This window comes from Silurus aristotelis (assembly GCF_946808225.1).
Source record: "Silurus aristotelis genome assembly, chromosome: 14".
Classification (NCBI taxonomy): domain Eukaryota; kingdom Metazoa; phylum Chordata; class Actinopteri; order Siluriformes; family Siluridae; genus Silurus; species Silurus aristotelis.
The window spans coordinates 11,266,279-11,288,423 of record NC_139587.1 but is presented as its reverse complement, the minus strand read 5'-3'; the positions used below and the strand labels follow the sequence as shown (position 1 = coordinate 11,288,423).

The window sequence follows — 22,145 nt, the reverse complement described above, 5'->3', positions numbered from 1 at the left end:
CGCCCGCCGTTTCCGCACAATCTCCGCCGATAAATCTGGGAAAAAGCGTATCGTGGCACCACTATGGTTTACCGGTGTCTTCCTGGCAGCTCTCAAAACCGCCTCTCTTACTGGGAAGCGGAGGAACCGGATAATAACACTCCTCGGCGGCGCGTTCGGTGTTATTTGAGACGGAAGGGGGGCTCTGTGCGCTCTCTCGATCTCGATAGCAGGGAAACCTGTGGGAAGCTGAAGCCAAACCGGAAACATAGACTGCAAAAAAGTAGTCAGAGATTCAATGCCTTCTGCTTTCTCAGGGAGCCCAACAATCCTCATGTTTTTACGGCGACCCCGGTTTTCCAGATCATCCACTTTAGCTTGCAGTTGCTCCACGGTAGCACGCAAGTTAGCCATCTGATTGCTATGGGCACTCCCCGTGTCTTCCACTGCAGAGATCCGTTGCTCGGCTGTAGTTATACGCGACTCGGTGTCAGTAACTCGTACCGTGAGAGCAGTGAACGCATTCTCGAGGACCGCAACAGAGGAGGCAATTTTTCCTAACTGTCCCTCAATACCGTCTGGCCGCGTGCCCACAGCCCTAATTTCACTCAAAATAAGTGAAGTGTCCGATTGCGGGCTAGCGCCAGCCTCTTTCCCTTCTCCATCACGTGCGGCGGTGTTTTTCTTTTTCTCTTTACTTTTCTGTGACCTTGTAGATGAAAAAATAGGAAAATCCTTATCCCCACCACTTTCCATCTCCTTCCACGCTATCGAGATAGTACAAATTATGTAGAAAATAGGGCGGAATTAAAAAAAATAGGGAGTTCTAAAGCAGAGCAAAACTCTCAAGCTGCCATCTTGATCAGGGTCACGTGACCACCCCCGGGTTGGTAATTTAAATGTTGGTACTATGACTGGTAAAGGGAGAGAGATAGCTGATATGATGGAGAGGAAAAAGGTAGATATGTTGTGTGTTCAGGAGACCAAATGGAAAGGGAGTAAGGCCAGGAACATTGGAGGTGGGTTTAAACTGTTCTATTATGGTGTGGGGTAATTCTGAAGGAAGAATACAGTAAGAGTGTAGTGGAGGTGCAGAGAGTGTCTGATAGGGTGACGAATGTTAAGCTGGAAGTTGAAGGGCTGATGATAAATGTCATCAGTGCCAATGCTCCACAAGTCAGCTGTGAGATGGAGGAGAAGGAAAGATTCTGGAGTGAATTAGATGAAGTGGTAGATGGTGTACCTAAGAATGAACGATTGGTGATTGGGGCAGACTTTAATGGGCATGTAGGTGAAGGGAACAGTGGTGATGAGGAGGTGATGGGTAGTTATGGTTTTAAGGAGAGGAATGTAGAAGGGCAGATGGTGGTAGATTTTGCTAAGAGGATGGAAATGGCAGTGGTGAATACGTATTATAAGAAGAAGGATGGTCATAAGGTGACCTATAAGAGTGAAGGAAGGTGCACACAGGTGGATTATGTTCTGTGTTTGAGATGCAACCTGAAGGAGATTGGAGACTGTAAGGTGTTGGCGGGGGACAGTGTAGCTAGACAGCATCGGATGGTGGTCGGTAGGATGGTTTTGGAGGCAAAGAAGAAGCGGAGGAGAGTAAGGACTGAAAGAAGAATAAGATGGTGGAAACTGAAGGAGGAAGAGTGTAGTGTGAGGTTCAGGGAAGAGGTCAGACAGGGGCTTGGTGGTGGTGAAGAGGTGCCGGATGATTGGGCAACTACTGCAGGAGTGATGAGGGAGGCAGCTAGAAAAGTACTTGGTGTGACATCTGGAAATAGAAAGCAAGACAAGGAGACGTGGTGGTGGAATGAGGAAGTGCAGGAGAGCATTAGGGGAAAGAGATTGGCAAAACAGAAGTGGGATCGACAGAGTGATGAGAAGAGTAGGCAGGAGTACAAGGAGATGCGGCAGCAGGTTAAAAGGGATGTGGCGAAAGCCAAGGAAAAAGCATACAAGGAGCTGTATGAGAGGTTGAACACTAAGGAAGGAGAAAAGGATTTGTACCGATTGGCCAGGCAGAGGGACCGAGCTGGGAAGGATGTGTTGCAAGTCAGAGCATTAAAGGATGGAGATGGAAATGTGTTGACTAGTAAGGAGAGTGTGTTGAGAAGATGGAGGGAGTATTTTGAGCAGCTGATAAATGAGGAAAATGAGAGAGAGAGAAGGTTGGATGATGTGGAGTTGGTGAAGCGGGAAGTGGATAGGATTAGTAAAGAGGAAATGAGAGCAGCGATTAAGAGGATGAAGAGTGAAAAGTCGGTTGGACCAGATGACATACCGGTAGAAGCATGGAGATGTTTAGGAGAGATGGCAGTGGAGTTTTTAACCAGGTTGTTTAACAAGATTCTGGAAGGTGAGAGGATGCCTGAGGAATGGAGAAGGAGTGTGCAGTCCTGCAGTAACTACAGGGGAACTAAGTTGATCAGTCACACCATGAAGTTATGGGAAAGAATAGTGGAAGCCAGGCTGAGAGAAGAGGTGACCATCTGTGAGCAACAGTATGGTTTCATGCCGAGGAAGAGCACCACAGATGCCTTATTTGCTTTAAGAATGTTGATGGAGAAGTATAGAGAAGGTCAGAAGGAGTTGCATTGTGTATTTGTGGATTTAGAGAAAGCGTACGACAGAGTGCCAAGAGAGGAGTTGTGGTACTGTATGAGGAAGTCAGGTGTGTCAGAGAAGTATGTGAAGGTGGTGCAGGACATGTATGAGGACAGTGTGACAGCAGTGTAGTGTGCAGTAGGAACGACAGACTAGTTCAAGGTGAAGGTTGAACTGCATCAAGGATCAGCCCCGAGCCCTTACCTGTTTGCAGTGTGATGACAGGTTGAAGGATGAGGTCAGACAGGAGTCTCCCTGGACTATGATGTTTGCGGATGATATTGTGATTTGTGGTGAAAGTAGTGAGCAGGTTGAGAAGCGCCTGGAGAGAAGGGGAATGAAAGTCAGAGTACATGTTCGTAAATGAGAGTAACTTCCGCTTGCTGTAGTTTTTATTATTCATGACAAAAGTTCACTCAAATCCTGTGCCACGAGACCATTCAGTGCTTTATACAGCAGTAGTAGTATTTTGTAATCAATGTGAGATTTAATGGGGAGACAGTGTAGATTGATTTTTCTAATTATAAATATTATATTTGTATGTTTTTTAATAAATTAATGAATTTTTTTGCCAAATATTTATAAATGTTAATTATCAAATTGCAAACCTGTCTATGTTTTTCTTTAACCTTTCTTTTTGGGATAAAATGTTATTTTATGTCTATTATACAGCCAAGAAATTCAAAAGAGATAAGAATGTTTGAAGTGTACACTTTTGAGAACATCAAGGTATTCACCTGAAATGGTTTTCTATTTACAGGTCAAGAGTTAATTTATGACATTTCTTCTTAATGTGATTTAGACCAGTGGTCCCCAACCCCCGGGTGGGCGGGTTAATTGGCATCGGGCCGCACAGAAAGAATACATAACTTACATTATTTCCGTTTTACTTATTATCTGATTCTGAACGATGTTTTATTTTGGAAAATTACCGGATTCTCTCCATCACATCTGTCTATGACTTACTCTTGATGCATGTCATGGATGCCTCGGTCACATGTCTTACCTACACCTGCTACCTTCTTAAAGGGGCTGCTCCGGCCGGTAACACATAATACATTACTGCTAAATTGAAACCCCCAAGCTAGCAAAATGAACAAAAAACAACACAGTGGATTCAAATTTATTATTTTATTTAGAAAATACCAGCTTTTATGCCGGTCGAATCATTTTATTTTGTTGCATTTATCCGCCACACCTTAAAGGCCGGTCCGTGAAAATATTGTCCGATATTAACCCGGTCCCTGAAAATATTGTCCGACATTAAACCGGTCCGTGGTGCAAAAAAGGTCGGGGACCACTGCTTTAGACCATCAGTTGTCTTGTGCAGAGGAAGGGTGAGTCAATATACCTATTTCCCTATTAGTGCTACTGTTCAAATCCATATTGTGGTAAGAAACACTCAGCCAAGAGAAAAGACAATCCATAATTTCTTTAAGAAATGAAGGTCAGTCAATCTAAAACTTCAAAAATGTAAATCTCATAAGCTTTAAATGTATCCTTAAGTACAATCATGTATATTGCAAGAACAATAGCTGCAACAGCTAACAGCCTGGTGTAGAGCTAACAATGTGTCTCTGAACATTGACAAAACCAAATAGATGCTTGTTGACGTCAAGGGAAAACAGAGCGGCCATTCTCCACTGATCACCCCCTCACACACACTTCACCCTCCTATCACCAGGATTCCAAAGCATGGCCCTGGCCCTCACATCCAAACTGTGCAACAGTTTTTTTTTTTCCAAGCTATCAGGTTCTTCCATGAACAGCACTTTTGGCCAGACATCTCCAGACAGAAGATGGGTGTACCTGGGTCAAACTGGTTTTCTACCGGTTCCTTACTGATGGCACTGCTGGACATCTGCAAATTTCCTTGGCCAACCACTGCATCTATGCTCCTCAATATTACCCATTTATTGGTGTTTCAAATATCTTGAAGAACACATTTTGATACCCCAGTCTACTTTATAAATGCTTGCTTTCGAGAGACCATGCTGATGTGTCTTGTTGCTGTACTCAGTCTTGCCATGGTGTATGACCTGTGACATGAACCTGACTTTCACAACCTCACCTTAGAAGCAGAGTTTGGTTGTTTCTCAGCCAGTCTAGGCTTCCTACACAGCTGTTTTTGTTTCAGTTACAGGTTTTCAGTTGCTTTGGAGCATTTCTCAGATCAGAAATGAATTTCTCAAAACTACTTGTTCAACCTCCACATCATTTAGTCATTTGTGCTCATTATAAGAGCATTTCTTGTTGCTTTGAAGAGATTGTGAATGCTTTGGCACATCATTTAATTGATTGTGTACAATCGTCTGCTGTTTCCTACATTATCAGTTGTTTATGTCATGTTGATCAAAATATATTATACTAGTTTCACCTAAATCGTCTTAACCCCCAAAAGAATTAGGCAACAGTTCATTGCACAAGTCAACGAAAGCAAATGAATTGTGCAGATGAATCTTGAATGTCACTACTGAAGGGGCATGTACACCTTCAGATCAACCGATTATCAACTAGTTCTATAAGTCAAGGCTGAATCTTGTGAAAAAAATTTTTATTTACAACACAGATTTACAATTGTTGAAAATGGATGAACAACTAGAAAACAAACATGGCCGAGAGCCAAGAATAAGAATAACAATGCATGCTGGAAGGGTAAGAAGGCAAAATAGAGGAAGAGGAAGAAGAAGCCAGAGACATAGGCACATTTCAGATGAAATTAGAGAGACTATTGTGAACCATGTTGTCAATCATGGACCACAATGGCTGAGGCGGGTTGGAGGGTACAGCCAAATATTGGGAGATTAACTGTGTCTTCAATAATTCAAACATTTAGTAGAGAGGTATGTAATCCACCAGTGTGGACTGTTATAGCTGTTATAGTGTGTATATACATTCTGTGACACATCTTAGTATAAATGTATTGCATTAGTGCATTTTTTCCACACAGGACTGCAGGATTACCTCATAGCTATTTGCATGGTCCTAGCAAACATGCTATTAGGTTAAGGGAAATACAAAAGGCTGTTGTAGAAGATAATAATGTATTTGAAAACATCCAGTCTGTTAGCATCTCAACTATGGATAGGGTGTTGAAGAGACACCACATGAGCATTAAACAGCTGTACCGTGTACTATTTCGAAGGAATGGTGACAGAGTGAAGGAGCAACGGTACCAGTATGTACAGGTAAAACATCTATAGGCATACTTGATCTAATTTACATAAACTTCTTATAGTGACATATAATACAGCATGTGTGACCTATGTACATTTGCTATAGCTGTAGGAAAAAAAACATGCAATATGTGTACATTTGATATAATTGTATCTTGTGAAGTGAAATGAATGTGCATAACTAATTGGGTATCTTCTGGGTTGTAGCTTATAACGGAATTGGAGTCAAGTGAACCACCTTACAACTTTATATATGTGGATGAGGCTGGCTTCAATCTGAGCAAAAGAAGAAGATGTGGTCGAAATGTCATCAGCCACAGAGCTACTGTTGATTTGCCAGGCCAGTGGGGAGGAAATATCACAATGTGTGCTGCTATGTCAGAGCAGGGTGTGCTATCTCATATTCCCCTTATAGGCCCATACAACACACAGCATCTCCTCACCTTCTTAGAGACCCTCTATAGGGCTCTCATCCCTGATGATGGGATGGGTCCATTTCGAGATGATTTACCAAAGTATGTGATACTTTGGGATAATGTGAGTTTCTATCACTCAAACACCATCAGGCAATGGTTTCTGAACCATAACAGGATGCTGATGCAATTTCTCCCACCCTATTCCCCATTCCTCATCCCAATTGAGGAGTTCTATTCAGCATGGAGGTGGAAGGTCTATGATTGCCAGCCACATACTCAGATGACCCTGCTGGCTGCCATGGATGCAGCATATGAGTACATGTGGCCTGACAGACTGGATGTCAGGGTGTATAGACAGATTGCACTGTATAATGTAGCATTCGCAGTTCTGCCTAAGAAGTGTTTCCTATGTTTAGCTTTTCGAATTTTAATCTGTCTTTTTATTTTCTATCACAATGACATTATATTGTAATTTTTTGTCAGTCCACTAATAAAGAACAAAAAAAAAGTGTGAATCCTGTCCGGTCTTTTACAATCAATATCCAACATACAGTAATGTGTAAATTTGTGCTGTTGAAATTAATAGATGCCATTGCATCTAATTCTGCAAATGAGTGTTCATGTCACAATACTAAACTCATCATTTTGTTCTGTAACCACATCTTAATGTGAAGCCAGAGCATTGTGTTCTGCTCATTTGCAATGGTGAAGTGGAAAGTTGTATATTGTTAATAAACGCATTTTATATCTTATTGGCTTTAATTAATGCCTAAAGTTTTAAGGTTTTATCTTGTGTGTGAGAAATTTTCTGTGGTTTTCATTTTAGAATGCAAAGTTTAAATCATAAATAAAATAAACATAATCACATTTTACAGTATGTATTTTAATATGTAAAATGTATAATTGTGTAATAGTTGTGGGGTCCCTGGTGGTCTAGTGGTTAGTGGCAAAGCGCTCTCACCGCTGTGGCCAAGGTCGATCCCCGGTCAGGGAACCAACACCAGCCACTCTTAGTGCCGGTCCCAAGCCCGGATAAATGGGGAGGGTTGCGTTAGGAAGGGCATCCAGCATTAAAACATGTGCCAAATCAAACATGCGGATGATCCGCTGTGGCGACCCCTAATGGGAGAAGCCGAAGGAAAGTTTATAATTGTGTAATAGTTACAAACCTGATTCCAAAAAAGTTGGGACACTGTACAAATTGTGAAGAAAAAAAGGAATGCAATAATTTACAAATCTCATAAACTTATATTTTATTGACAATAGAATATAGATAACATATCAAATGTTGAAAGTGAGACATTTTGAAATGTCATGCCAAATATTGGCTCATTTTGGATTTCATGAGAGCTACACATTCCAAAAAAGTTGGGACAGGTAGCATTAAGAGGCCGGAAAAGTAAATGTACATTTAAGGAACAGCTGGAGGACCAATTTGCAACTTATTAGGTCAATTGGCAACATAATTGGATATAAAAAGAGACTCTCAGAGTGGCAGTGTCTCTCAGAAGTCAAGATGGGCAGAGGATCACCAATTCCCCCAATGCTGCAGAGGAAAATAGTAGCGCAAAATCAGAAAGGAGTTTCTCAGAGAAAAATTGCAAAGAGTTTGAAGTTATTATCATCTACAGTGCATAATATCATCCAAAGATTCAGAGAATCTAGAACAATTGCTGTCCGTAAGGGTCAAGGTCGGAAAATCATACAGGATGCCCGTGATCTTCGGGCCCTAATGGAATGGAATCACAACATGGGCTCAGAAATACTTCCAGAAAACATTGTCGATGAACACAATCCACCGTGCTATTAGCCATTGCCGGCTAAAACTCTATAGGTCAAAAAAGAAGTCATATCTAAACATGATCCAGAAGCGCAGGCGTTTTCTCTGGGCCAAGGCTCATTTAAAATGGACTGTGGCAAAGTGGAAACTGTTCTGTGGTCAGACGAATCAAAATTTGAAGTTCTTTTTGGAAAACTGGGACACCATGTCATTCGGACTAAAGAGGACAAGGACAACCCAAGTTGTTATCAGCGCTTAGTTCAGAAGCCTGCATCTCTGATGGTATGGGGTTGCATGAGTGCATGTGGCATGGGCAGCTTACACATCTGGAAAGGCACCGTCAATACTGAAAGGTATATCCAAGTTCTAGAACAACATATGCTCCCTTCCAGACGTCGTTTCTTTTAGTAAAAGATTTGCATTTTTCAACATGACAATGCCAGACCACATACTGCATCAATTACAACATCATGGCTGCGTAAAAGAAGGATCCGGGTACTGAAATGGCCAGCCTGCAGTACAGATCTTTCACCCATAGAAAATATTTGGCACATCATAAAGAGGAAGATGCGACAAAGAAGACCTAAGACAGTTGAGCAACTAGAAGCCTGTATTAGACAAGAATGGGACAACAATCCTATTCCTAAACTTGAGCAACTTGTCTTCTCAGTCCCCAGACGTTTGCAGACTGTTAAAAAAAAAAAGAGGGGATGCCACACAGTGGTAAACATGGCCTTGTCCCAACTTTTTTGAGATGTTGATGCCATGAAATTTTTAATTAAAATTATTTTGCCCTTAAAATTATACATTTTATCAGTTTAAACATTTGATATGTCATCTATGTTGTATTATGAATAGAATATTGAAATTTAAAACTTCCACATTATTGTATTCTGTTTTTATTCACAATTTGTACAAGTTTTTTGGAATCGGGTTTGTATAAAGTGTATGAAATTACAATAGGAATGCATAAACAGTTTAATGGCAGCCAAACCACTACAGTGTTATACTGTACAGCTTATATTTTCTACATAAATAAATAAACCAAATTACAGTAGATGCCCTGTAGAATCACAGCTTTATGCTGGCAAATCTAGCTGCCAGCTGTTTACTGTGAATTAACAGGATTTTCTTTACAGTGCAGTTATGGAATAGCCTTCTATATAATTTGTTCAATTTGTTCTACTTACCTGGCTGTGTATTTACATTACTAAATATTATCTCTTTAATGTTAATAACAGTAAAAAAAAATGCACTTATGATATTTTGTTTGATAAGTGCCAATCAATAGCAACTAGAAATAAAATGTTTTATAAATTACCATTGTGATGCAGGGCATCTCCACTGCTTAGTCATTGCAAATAAATCCCACTGAACTGCTTATCTGCAATAATAGACAAGGGAATTTCCCTGCCATTCTTAGAAAATAAAACTCATGATGATAGAGATATGGAACAGACATAATCCATTACTAATATGTGGTTAACAACAAGCTCACAAAGAACAGCAAAAAAGGAATTTAATAGAAATATGCTTACTTCAACATTTTAATGGGGTGTGGCATTAGCAAAATCATGTATTTATTCTGGAATGTGTTATTGATACATAATAGAGAAAATCATTTTAAAGAAAATGTAAAGCAGTTTTGAAAAAAACTTTCATATAGTGAGATCTTTACATTTCTTATTATATGGCATTCTAAAAATTTCTGAAAAGATTCTAAAAAGAATAAAAAAAAATTAATAAATAATATTATAAATAGATAATTGTATTAATCAATTGATTGAGTCATTCATTTACTCATTAATTCATATAATCATTCATCATAAGAAACCCCATTTATATGAGTCAAAGTGGCAGTGGTTCTGAAGCCTTGATAGATAATCCTGATGTGAGGTGGAAATTATACATCCTGGATGGGAATCCTTGGCTTTGGCATTGTGTCACACTAATGCTGCACTTCCATTCCACTCTATACAATTTGCAATTTGAAATAACCTGAATAATTTATAGCTATTCAAAAATTATACTGGGGGTCACGATAAAAAACTCCCAACTGTATGTGTAATAATGTACCCACCAAAGCACTGATTCAGGGTAAAATATTACATAAAATGTCAAATAGACTCAACTGGAAATGTGGAAATAATAGCATCATTATGATGCAGCTGAAATAGCTGGATGATTCAAGGCGGTTGGAGATAATAATAAGATAAGTGGTTAACATGAGTGTGAATAGTATTGTAAACGCTTTCCTTACTACTTGGCTAAACTGCCTTTTTGTGGGTATAAAATGAGAAATATCAATAGTGCAAAAAACAGAAAAAGGAATTTCCCTTTCCCATGGAATTTCTACTTAGGAGTTTTAAAAGCTGCATCATGCAGGTGATTAAAACACAGGGTGAATAGAACTCAAAGCTATTGAAGGAACAATGAATGCTGTTTTAAGCTTCATCTTTTTGTCATTTTTTATTTCAAGCTGTCAGCTTAAACCAGTGTCAGAATTTGACATAGACTACCAAAATATTCAAGAATTAGAAAAATCATATCAGGTAAGTCATGCACTTGCTTTACTGAAAGTATGTAAAATATGTTTTGAGAAACTTTACTAAGCTCAATATATTTTATGTGTTTGTCCTTAATAGAACTGCCAATCAAACTGCCAAGAGGAAATGGTAAGTTCTCTTAAGATATTTAAATCAGCTAAATGACATTTTGTAATAAAATAAGCAAAAATAATCAAACATTTAAGAAATGTTAAAATGTTTAAAATATTTTAGGCTGATAAGTTAATGCACTGTGAATGTGTTCCAACCAACTGTTATCTGATAGTAGATTGTATCACATTTATGCATTGCAGTGTCTTCCTTCCGAACACATTCTTTGTAGTTTTATGCATTGTGTGCATTGTGTGCAATTTCCCCCTTTAGAAAAATACAATTGAAAAAAATATTAAGGTTTTTAGTCAGCTTTATTCTAGCTTTGACAATAAGACTGCCCACTAACAACCTTTGGAATATGTCCTGATAATCACAATCAAAAGTGTATGTGTGTACAAACAGTATGAAATAATCTAGAGTTTAAGGGGAGTTACTCTTTTCTTCGATTGTAGGCAAGTGAATGCCAGTGTCTCAATATTTCACACACAACGGTAAGTGTGATAAATCTTGACTAATGTCTATAATTCAAATGTGCATTGTTAGATATATGTTAATTATTTGTATCAATACCTACGCTTTCATTATTGTGGCGTTATACATATTATACTTAAATTCATATAATCTTTTATAGAACTGCACAGATCAGCTTATTGAAAATGGACTGCGCAATTCAAACTTGGTTTGCAATACTTCTGACAAAACGACACACAAAACATGCCGATTGATTGAAAGACTAAAGGTAATGATGGAATTAGTTTAAAGAAATTGCTTTATGTTTATTGATAGTTATTATAATTATGGGGAACTGAATAATTATCATGATTCATTTAGAATGTAAAAATTATAGAATATGTTTAGCTTAGCAACCCATTTATTATGTTGTATGCCAAATTGTTAAGTTTTTGTAATGATTATGAAACCACATTCTAATAATGTTTAGAACCAAATAATTAAAATGCTAATTTTAAAGAGTAAAATGGTTTAGACTATTAAACAGTATAAACAGTTATCTTTTGCTTTTTGCTTTGTAAGCACTTTGAATGAAAATGGTTACAACATGCTATATGAATATGGTTTATATTGCCTTATATTATTTACCTACTAGAACTGACTAATTTAAATTTTTTTCTCTCTAGAATCTTTTGATTGCTGATCAAACACTTTGTGGAAAAAAAGTATCTCAGAAACACATTTTGCAACACTTTAAAAAAGTGTACCAAAAGTCTAACAGCATTGCAATTTAAAAATCAGGAAACCTCTAGGGTAATCACAATTTTATTTTATTTCATTTCATAATATAGATACAGACACGAAATTTGCTTGCCAGCCAATTTTTCACTGTGGTATTTAAGTAGTGGTACATCTTTAACTCCTTATCTGTAACTTAGTTCTAGACCATTTCCAGTCAGTCCATATGTACATTATTATATGTTAAATTATGAGGCAAAATATTTATGTACATTTTGTACATTTCATTATTTCTTTTTGTTTAAAATTATATAATATTATTTAAATAGGTACATGTATTTATGTATTGTCATTCAACTATTTATTATATTTTATTGAATGTAGAGTTCACTTGATTATTGCTTTATTTTTATTGTGTATCTTTTCTAAAACTGTCAAAAAGAAAAGGATATTTTCAAGTTAGAGTTAGTATGGGCACTAAAATGGCTATTCTTCATTTATGTTCTGTAATGTAAGCATTTTCTGTCTAAGGTACATTTGCTCTTTGTCTGGAAAAGTGGAATCAGACATTGTATCTAATAAATTTTTTTTTTTTCAATAAAATGAATCTATTGAATATCTTTCTCATTGTTTTGTTTGTAATATATGCAGTAAGTGCTTAGCGTATACAGTGTGTTCTTTAGTAATTAGAAGAATGGAGAAGTCATTACCAAAGTTTATATAAAAAAAAACGCAAAAGCAGGCAAAATCCACAATTAATAAACTATTATCACAATAAACTTCAGAAAATCAGGACACTAGACACAAGCAAAAATAAAGAATTAAGGCTCATAAATGCATGATGTGATCAACAAGGAAACCAAAGCACTTCAATACACAGATTAATCAAAACAGGAAGTGAAAACTGTTGAGATTATAGTGACACATTAGACAGAGAAAGATATGACAGAGGTATATAGAACAGAACCAAATACAAAATGAGCATTGAAAGCTGTGGAATTTACTTACAAGGGGAATATTGACAGAACCCACCCCAAAAAAGTGCAGGCCCACTTAATTGCCATACAAGCCAAGACCCCTAAGTAAATTGTCTACAAATTCCCAAAAGGAATGATGTTTCTGGAGCCAGCAAGTGGCGTGTCAATGCCATCAATGGATTCATGAGGAAGACTATGAAATGTCAGCCTCATCTGGGCTCTCATCTCAAAGTAGGCTTATATTTGTCATGTATATATTACAGCACAGTGAAATCCTTTCTATACATATCCCGTCTTATTTAAAAGTAAGCCATTATTCAACACACCTTCAGCAAAAAGAGTTAAGGGCCTTGCTCAAGGGACCAACAGTGACAGCTTCCAGTTCAATTCAATTCAATTCAATTAATTTTTATTTGTATAGCGCTTTTAACAATGAACATTGTCTCAAAGCAGCTTTACACAGATAATGTGGTGATTAAAAGTGAATATGTTCTTTATAAGTAAGTTTGTCCCTGATGAGCAAGCCGGTGGCGACTGTGGCAAGGAAAAACTCCTCGAGATGGCATAAGGAAGAAACCTTGAGAGGAACCAGACTCAAGAGGGAACCCATCCTCATCTGGGTTGCACCGAATGTCCATTTATAGCAGATATACGATGTTGCGGGGTACAGTGATGATGATCAGAAGCGAAAAAGAAGTCGTGAATCAAGGTAGCAGACTGTTGACATTAGCTACAGTCCAATCCATCCTCAAAGCGCCTGTTCTTACTCCAGAATTTCATGGAACCATGATGAGAAACCGGCCCAAGCTGCACAGAGTGGCCTCTAATCGAAGAGAACACTATCCAGAGGCAGGCCTGGACGAAGTGGGAAGATCCACGAAGGGGGAAGGGGCAGGAACAGTGGTCACTGGAACCTCAGGAGCATGTTTAACAGTGTTTAGGCAGTGCTGTTGCTTGAACTGCTGACCTTCTGTACAGTAAGCCAGAGCCTTAACCAATTCCCACTTTGTTTTGGTGTTGGGTTTGAGCATGTCTAATGAAGTCACCTTGTTTTCCTTGCCCATGGTTTGGTTTAGGAAGCTTCCTTGTAAGCTTCAAGTTTAAGAACTAATGTTTATCAGGCTTAGGTATCTTTGGGAAAACAGGATTTAAGAACAACAGTCAGAACACCAGGAACAATAACAAGACAGGGTGGGGAAATAGCTGGACTGAAACAAACACACACAACCAAAACATGGAATACTTTAACACAGACTTAAAGATGTCTTTTAGCACTGCAAGTTGACATGAACTATAAGTGGACATGTTTTGCAGTAAATGGATTTAATGAAACATTGTTATTTCAATGTTGAACTCAATTGGTTAATTTTACTTTCAACTGTTATAAGTATTTACAAAAAATAAATTTGAAGAGATCCATACTAGCGTGTAGAATTATCTATTTACCTTCAGTATCTATTTGTTTACTGTAAAATATAACTGTCATTGCTGATCTGTTGCTATAAATTTAGAACCAAGCATCATTCCCCCACTGATTACTCCAGAGCTCTCAGGTCTTAATTCAGTTGAAAACGCCAGCTATAAGGAATTCATTGTTCCTGGTGCCTTTTCTTCTTTTTATCTCTTGCTGATCTTTGATTTTGTCAAATGATAATGTGACTGATGTTTTCCTGTATCTTGGCTAAAGATGTTTTAGGATTTACAAGCATTTTCTTTTCTTTCAACACTTCCTTAGAAGTATTTTAAACTAGTGTGTAAGGTCTTGAATCACCTTCATCATATTGCTTGTAAGCATTAAGCATTGCATGAGTAGAAGTGTGTGTCTTTAATGATTATTTTATCTTTATTGGCAACAATTTCTCCAACAGGATACAATTTTCACAAGTGTTTACCAAACATGTGGCAGCAACACAGTGCATGAAATCATGTAGGTATAGGTCAAAAGCGTCAGTTAATGCATCATTATCCGGAAAAACTGTGACCTCTGTTATTCTGTTGATAGTGCCTGATCGGCTGATTTGAGTAAAGAAAAAAGGGTTTACACAGAATAATATGAAAAACAAATGGGGACTGACAGTTCTGTGGTTGGAAACATAGAGATGACAATATAAAATGGCTAGAATTGTTTGAGCTGACAGAAAGAATATAGTAATCGTTCGTTTTAATCATGGTAAGAAAAGAATCTCACGTTGTAAAATACATCACATTTTCAGGTGGATGGGCTACAACAGCAGTAGATAAGATAAGCTAAGAAAGGAACAGATTTAATACAGGGCCATTAAAGACTGCGGGAAGGAGGGTTCACCTGGTCTTTACTGATCTTTAACTCTCCGGTTTGGGTGAGCCTGTACATGTTATAAAATCACAACATATTCTTCTGCCTGAAATTCTTATTTTTATTAATTTTGCATCGGTAAGCAGTTGATAACTTCAATGATAATGAAACTGCAGTGAATAAATATCCTGTGTCAGCCAGATGAGAATGGGTCCCCCTTGAGTCTGATTACACTCAAGGTTTCTTTCTCATTTTGTCTCAAGAAGTTTATCTTGACGCCATCACCTATGGTTAATTCATCAGGTATAAACTTAAATGGATAAGTTAAAAATCTATACCCTTAATTTATTTACTTCTTGTACAGCTGCTTTGTTACAATATAATTTGTTTAAAATGCAATGCAAATACAACTAAATTAATTTGAATATGACATTCTGCTTCTAAAGCCCATCCTTAAGCTCTGATATGTTGTGAATTCTGAGATGCTTTTCATAATTAATATAAACTTCCTGTCAAGCTCAAGAGACCATTGTTTGTAAAAATTTCCAGTTACAGCAGTTTCCAAAATACTCAAACCATCTAAACTTTTAAAAAAATGTTCATACTAACAACCATGCTAAAGTCATAGAATTAAGCTTTATTCCCCACTTGTTAACTCCATAAATAAGCAAGTGTACTTTCCGATTAAAGTGGACTGTAATTGTATCAATAGCAGTGGTAGACGTGGTACACAAAGCATGTACTTCAGTTAAAGTAATGATACAGTAGGTAAAATATTACTCCAGAAATAGTAGATGTGCTCCCTTAAAAAATTTTCTTGAGTAAAAGTATAAAAGATTTGCCTTTTTCAACTCAGTTTATGTGAAAAGACTCTGTTATTCTTAGCACAACAATCTATTAATAGGATGATATTAACTTTTCAAACACTCTATTAACTATTTATATTATCATAAGCCCAAAACTTTTCAAATGCTTTAGAAAATCTTGCAAATAAGGCCACGGGTGTTGCGGCAACTTAGAATCAGGAGTTTATTTAATAATTTATTACTCTCAAAATACTTGCTGTTGAACTGATGGTGAACTGTATGTTTGTGCTAAGTAGATAACACCAAGTGGCAATCAAAAGTTAAAAACAGCTACTCTACCCTGATTAGTGGCTTGCTGCCTGCTTAACCAATTAAATTTCCTCCACTCAATAATAAAAAGGAATGACTTATTTGACATAAGATTTGACTTTGAAATATAGTGAAATTGAAGTAAAAGTCTCCCCAAATGGAAATACTTCAGTAAAGTACAGATAAAAGAAAAAGCTACTCAAGTACAGTAATGAATTATACTACTTCTTTACTGTCCAATACTGATCAATACTGCTACTCAATTTATCATTAACGTTATCATAAATATAATAATACATTTATTTTTTATTTTTTTATTTTTTTTTTAGGAGAAATTCTGTTATTAAAATTATTTGCATTCATTACTGATGCTGTCCAGACTTTTGAAAGTCCTCCACATTCAAAACTTTTTTTATCTCAAATTACTGGGTGATTGTCCAACATTTAACGCTTTTTTCCCGTTTTTCCCCTTTTTTTTCCTGTTTGAAAGCAGTGAGTGGAGACCATTCCCACAAGAACTACGAACACACACTACAGTAACTACATTAAGGTACATAATTTCTCTGATATGGCGAACATCCAGTTCATTCAGTGTGTGAAGTGCAACATGTTTTAGTCAGTCTTTCTCCGTTGTTAGCGATAATTTTATCTGTGAGAAGTGTAAGCTAGTTTGCTCTTTGACAGAGAAGATCTTAGCATTAGAGGAGCGCATCCAGAGTCTAGAGAGAAGTAGTGAGTGCGAGAGCAGTCCAGGTTCCGCAGGGGAAAGTCTGGATGCCCTAGGTGGAGTTAGCATTTCCCTGACTCTGGCATTAGAGCCCTCGCAGCGGGGCGAGTGGGTGACGGCTCGGCGGCATACTCGCAAAGCCAAAGCTAATGCTAAGGCACGCCCACGGGAGCACCATTCCTCTCCGCTTCACTTGTCCAACAGTTTTGCTCTCCTCAATGAAGCACCCGCTGAGAAACCTGAAAGCGCTCTGGTTTTAGGAGACTCTATTCTGAGGCACATGAAATTAGCTAGACCTTTAGGGGCACCAGCAGCACAGGTTATGTGTATACCGGGAGCCAGGGCGCCAGACATAGCAGGTCAGCTAAGGTTCTTAGGAAAGCATAGGTTCTCTAAGATAGTTTTTCACACAGAAGCTAATGATATACGCCTTCGACAGTCAGAGGTTACCAAGAGTAATATTATAGAGGAGAAGGCAATGTCCAATGCAGTAACATGCTCTGGCCCCATCCCAATGCGACGTGGCGATGTAGCCTTCAGCAGATTATGGTCGCTGAACTGCTGGATGTCCAAGTGGTGCTCCAAAAACAATGTGGGCTTCATAAATAATTGAATCAATTTTGAGGGCAAGGCTGGCCTGTTAGGGTGGGGCGGTATCCATCCCACTCGGGAAGGTGCTGCTCTCATTTCTTGTAGTATAGGTCATAGTCTCAGAACAGCACTAGTTAACAAGTGACTGTCCAGAGCCAAGGCCAGGGAGCAGACAGACAGGCTAAACCGACGGTCTGCTAGCTGCACAGAGTCGTCACTCAGGATCCACCAAATTGAGACTGTGTCTGTCCCCCGAGCAAAACCAAAATATAGGAAAGTCTTTTTTAGTAACCTGATTAACATTAAATTAAATAGGACTGAACGCATAGCCAGCATCTCTGATCTAAAGATAGGATTATTGAATATTAGATCTCTCACGTCAAAAGCGCTTACTATAAACAACATTATTACCGACCAGGAGTTTAAAATAATGTGTTTGACAGAAACGTGGATTAAACCGAATAAATATGTAGCATTAAATGAAGCAAGTCCTCCTGGGTATAGTTACTTACAACAACCTCGTCTAAATGGCGGAGTTGCATTCTAGATTCAGTTGGAATTAATCAGAATGTTATAGGACCCACTCATAGTGGTGGACACACTCTTAATTTGTTGTTAACATTTGGATTAAAAATTTAAAACTTAGTCATAATTTTACAGTCTGATGCTATTTCAGACCATTATCTCATCTCTTTTAAAATCTGCCTCAGTCATTGCATTACTACCTCACCACATCACCATGTTAAGCGTACTTTCACGTCAGCTACAGCAGCGCATTTTAACAATAATCTTCCAGAAATTACGATATTAAATAGGCAAGAAATCATCAGGCAAGAAATCCAGACGGTTAATATAAATCCAAATTATTTTACGAATAACCCTGTAGACAGCAGTGTAAATATAACAGACAATCAATTACAAAGTTTTACTCCTATTCATGAGAATAACCCAGCCATTAGGGGGGCACAAGCCAGTGTACTCTTAGTGCCGGTCCCAAGCCCGGGTAAATGGGGAGGGTTGCGTTAGGTAGGGCATCCAGCGTAAAACATGTGCCAAATCAAATATGCGGATCACAAATGAGAATTTCATACCGGATCGGTTGAGGCCCGGGTTAACAACGACCGCCACAGGTATCGTTAGCCGACAGGGTACCGGTGGAAATTGGGCTACTGTTGGCCGAAGGAGGAGAAGGAGAGGAGGAAGGCATCTACAGAGACGGCAGGAAAAGGAGCAGTGTAGGAAAGTAGAGGTTCGGGTTGGTACTTTAAATGTTGGTACTATGACGGGTAAAGGGAGAGAGATAGCTGATATGATGGAGAGGAGAAAGGTAGATGTGTTGTGTGTTCAGGAGACCAAGTGGAAAGGGAGTAAGGCCAGGAACATTGGAGGTGGGTTTAAATGGTGTGGATGGGAAGAGAAATAGTGTAGGGGTGATTCTGAAGGAAGCGTACAGTAAGAGTGTAGTGGAGGTGAAGAGAGTTTCTGATAGGGTGATGATCGTGAAGGTGGAAGTTGAAGGGATGATGATAAATGTCATCAGTGCCTATGCTCCACAAGTTGGCTGTGAGATGGAGGAGAAAGAAAGATTCTGGAGTGAATTAGATAAAGTGGTAGATGGTGTACCTAGGAAAGAACGATTGGTGATTGGGGCAGACTTTAATGGGCATGTAGGTGAAGGGAACAGAGGTGATGAGGAGGTGATGGGTAGGTATGGTTTTAAGGAGAGGAATGTGGAAGGGCAGATGGTGGTAGATTTTGCTAAAAGGATGGAAATGGCAGTGGTGAACACGTATTTTAAGAAGAAGGAGGATCATAGGGTGACGTATAAGAGTGGAGGAAGGTGCACACAGGTGGATTATCTTCTGTGTAGGAGATGCAACCTGAAGGAGATTGGAGACTGTAAGGTGTTGGCGGGGGACAGTGAAGCTAGACAGCATCGAATGGTGGTCTGTAGGATGGTTTTGGAGGCGAAGAAGAAGAGGAGGAAAGTAAGGTTTGAAAGAAGAATAAGATGGTGGAAACTGAAGGAGGAAGAGTGTAGTGTGAGGTTCAGGGAAGAGGTCAGACAGGGGCTTGGTGGTGGTGAAGAGGTGCCGGATGATTGGGCAACTACTGCAGGAGTGATGAGGGAGGCAGCTAGAAAAGTACTTGGTGTGACATCTGGAAATAGAAAGCAAGACAAGGAGACGTGGTGGTGGAATGAGGAAGTGCAGGAGAGCATTAGGGGAAAGAGGTTGGCAAAACAGAAGTGGGATCGACAGAGTGATGAGAAAAGTAGGCAGGAGTACAAGGAGATGCGGCAGCAGGTTAAAAGGGATGTGGCGAAAGCCAAGGAAAAGGCATATGAGGAACTGTATAATAGGTAGGACACTAAGGAAGGAGAAAAAGATTTATACCGATTGGCCAAGCAGAGGGACCGAGCTGGGAAGGATGTACTGCAAGTTAGAGCAATAAAGGATGGAGAGGGAAATGTGTTGACTAGTGAGGAGAGTGTGTTGAGAAGATGGAGGGAGTATTTTGAGCAGCTGATGAATGAGGAAAATCAGAGAGAGAGAAGGTTGGAGGATGTGGAGTTGGTGAAACAGGATGTAGATAGGATTAGTAAGGAGGAAGTGAGAGCAGCGATTAAGAGGATGAAGAATGGAAAGTCGGTTGGACCAGATGACATACCGGTAGAAGCGTGGAGATGTTTAGGAGAGATGGCAGTGGAGTTTTTAACCAGATTGTTTAACAGGATTCTGGAAGGGGAGAGGATGCCTGAGGAATGGAGAAGGAGTGTGCTGGTACCGATCTTTAAGCATAAGGGAGATGTGCAGACCTGCAGTAACTACAGGGGAATTAAGTTGATCAGTCACACCATGAAGTTATGGGAAAGAGTAGTGGAAGCCAGGCTGAGAGAAGAGGTGACCATCTGTGAGCAACAGTATGGTTTCATGCCGAGGAAGAGCACCACAGATGCCTTATTTGCTTTGAGGATGTTGATGGAGAAGTATAGAGAAGGACAGAAGGAGCTGCATTGTGTATTTGTGGATTTAGAGAAAGCGTACGACAGGGTGCCGAGAGAGGAGTTGTGGTATTGTATGAGGAAGTCAGGTGTGTCAGAGAAGTATGTGAGGGTGGTGCAGGACATGTATGAGGACAGTGTGACGGCAGTAAAGTGTGCAGTATGTACGACAGACTGGTTCAGGGTGAAGGTTGGACTGCATCAAGGATCGGCCCTGAGCCCTTTCCTGTTTGCAGTGGTGATGGACATGTTGACGGACGAGGTCAGACAGGAGTCTCCCTGGACTATGATGTTTGCAGATGATATTGTGATTTGTGGTGAGAGTAGAGAGCAGGTTGAGAAGAGCCTGGAGAGGTGGAGATATGCGCTGGAGAGAAGGGGAATGAAAGTCAGTAGGAGTAAGACAGAGTACATGTGTGTGAATGAGAGGGAGGGCAGTGGAGTGATGTGGTTGCAGGGAGAAGAGGTGGAGAAGGTGGAGGAGTTCAGGTACCTGGGGTCAACAGTGCAAAGTAATGGAGAGTGTGTTAGGGAAGTAAAGAAAAGAGTGCAGGCAGGGTGGAGTGGGTGGAGAAGAGTGACAGGAGTGATTTGTGATAGAAGAGTATCTGCAGGAATGAAAGGGAAAGTTTATAGGACTGTGGTGAGACCTGCGATGTTGTATGGATTAGAGACAGTGGCATTGAGTAAAAGACAGGAGGTGGAGCTGGAGGTAGCAGAGCTGAAGATGTTGAGGTTTTCGTTGGGAGTGACGAGGATGGACAAGATTAGAAATGAGTTTATTAGAGGGACAGCACATGTAGGATGTTTTGGTGACAAGGTGAGGGAGGCGAGATTGAGATGGTTTGGACATGTGCAGAGAAGGGACATGAATTATATTGGTAGAAAAATGCTGAAGATGGAGCCACCAGGTAGGAGGAAAAGAGGAAGGCCAAGGAGGAGGTTCATGGATGTGGTGAGGGAAGACATGCAGGTAGTTGGTGTAAAAGAGGCAGATATAGAGGACAGGGTGGTATGGAGACGGATGATCCGCTGTGGCGACCCCTAATAGGAGCAGCCGAAAGAAGAAGAAGACTCCTATTCATGAGAATGACTTAATTTAATTAATTTCCTCATTAAAATCATCAACCTGCATTCTCGATCCCTTGCCTACAAATTTCCTCAAACAGATAATTTCAGAGGTAATTGAACCTGTTTTAAAAATAATCAACTCTTCCATTAGCACTGGTTATGTAGCTAAATCCTTCAAACTGGTTATTCACCCCCTAATTAAGAAACCTGTCCTTGACCCATGTCAGCTGTCCAACTACAGGCCAATATCAAATCTCCTCTTTATATCCAAAATTTTAGAAAAGGTTGTAGCACAGCAGTTACCTGTTATTGGCCTCTGATCAGGGTTTTGTCTCTTTACTTGTTTTGCTCGACCTTAGTGCATCTTTTGACACCATTGATCACACTATACTGCTTGCTTGTCAGGAATTCCCCTGCAACACCCCCTTCGGTGGCTGTCAGACTTCGGACACTGGACACTGGACCTCCTTGAGTGTTTAAAGGCTCTGACATGAAGAAGCTGTTGTTGGATCTATGATGATCGCAAATGTTGAGCTATTTTATGAGTTGATCAGTAGCTCCTAGTTCTATAAC

General features: G+C 39.3%; 1 protein-coding gene and 2 long non-coding RNA genes across 3 annotated transcripts in view; 2 read left to right on the top strand and 1 right to left on the bottom strand.

The window, feature by feature from the left end:
* The window catches only part of LOC310736655 (uncharacterized protein), a 117,200-nt gene extending 96,048 nt beyond the window's left edge, over window positions 1-21,152 (top strand). The window contains exons 2-4 of the mRNA XM_083560380.1: window positions 938-1,806; window positions 1,951-2,754; window positions 20,708-21,152. Coding sequence (XP_083416506.1) covers window positions 1,123-1,806; window positions 1,951-2,724 — 1,458 coding nt within the window. The 5' untranslated portion in view covers window positions 938-1,122 and the 3' untranslated portion in view covers window positions 2,725-2,754; window positions 20,708-21,152. The remainder of the gene's footprint in view (window positions 1-937; window positions 1,807-1,950; window positions 2,755-20,707) is intronic.
* LOC310736735 overlaps window positions 1-22,145 on the bottom strand; it is a 53,351-nt gene that overhangs the window by 8,012 nt on the left and 23,194 nt on the right. The window lies entirely within an intron of this gene.
* LOC310736574 lies at window positions 10,070-12,313 on the top strand. The gene is made up of 5 exons (XR_014536579.1): window positions 10,070-10,516; window positions 10,610-10,639; window positions 11,077-11,115; window positions 11,256-11,363; window positions 11,761-12,313. It is a non-coding gene; the product is annotated as an uncharacterized lncRNA (long non-coding RNA).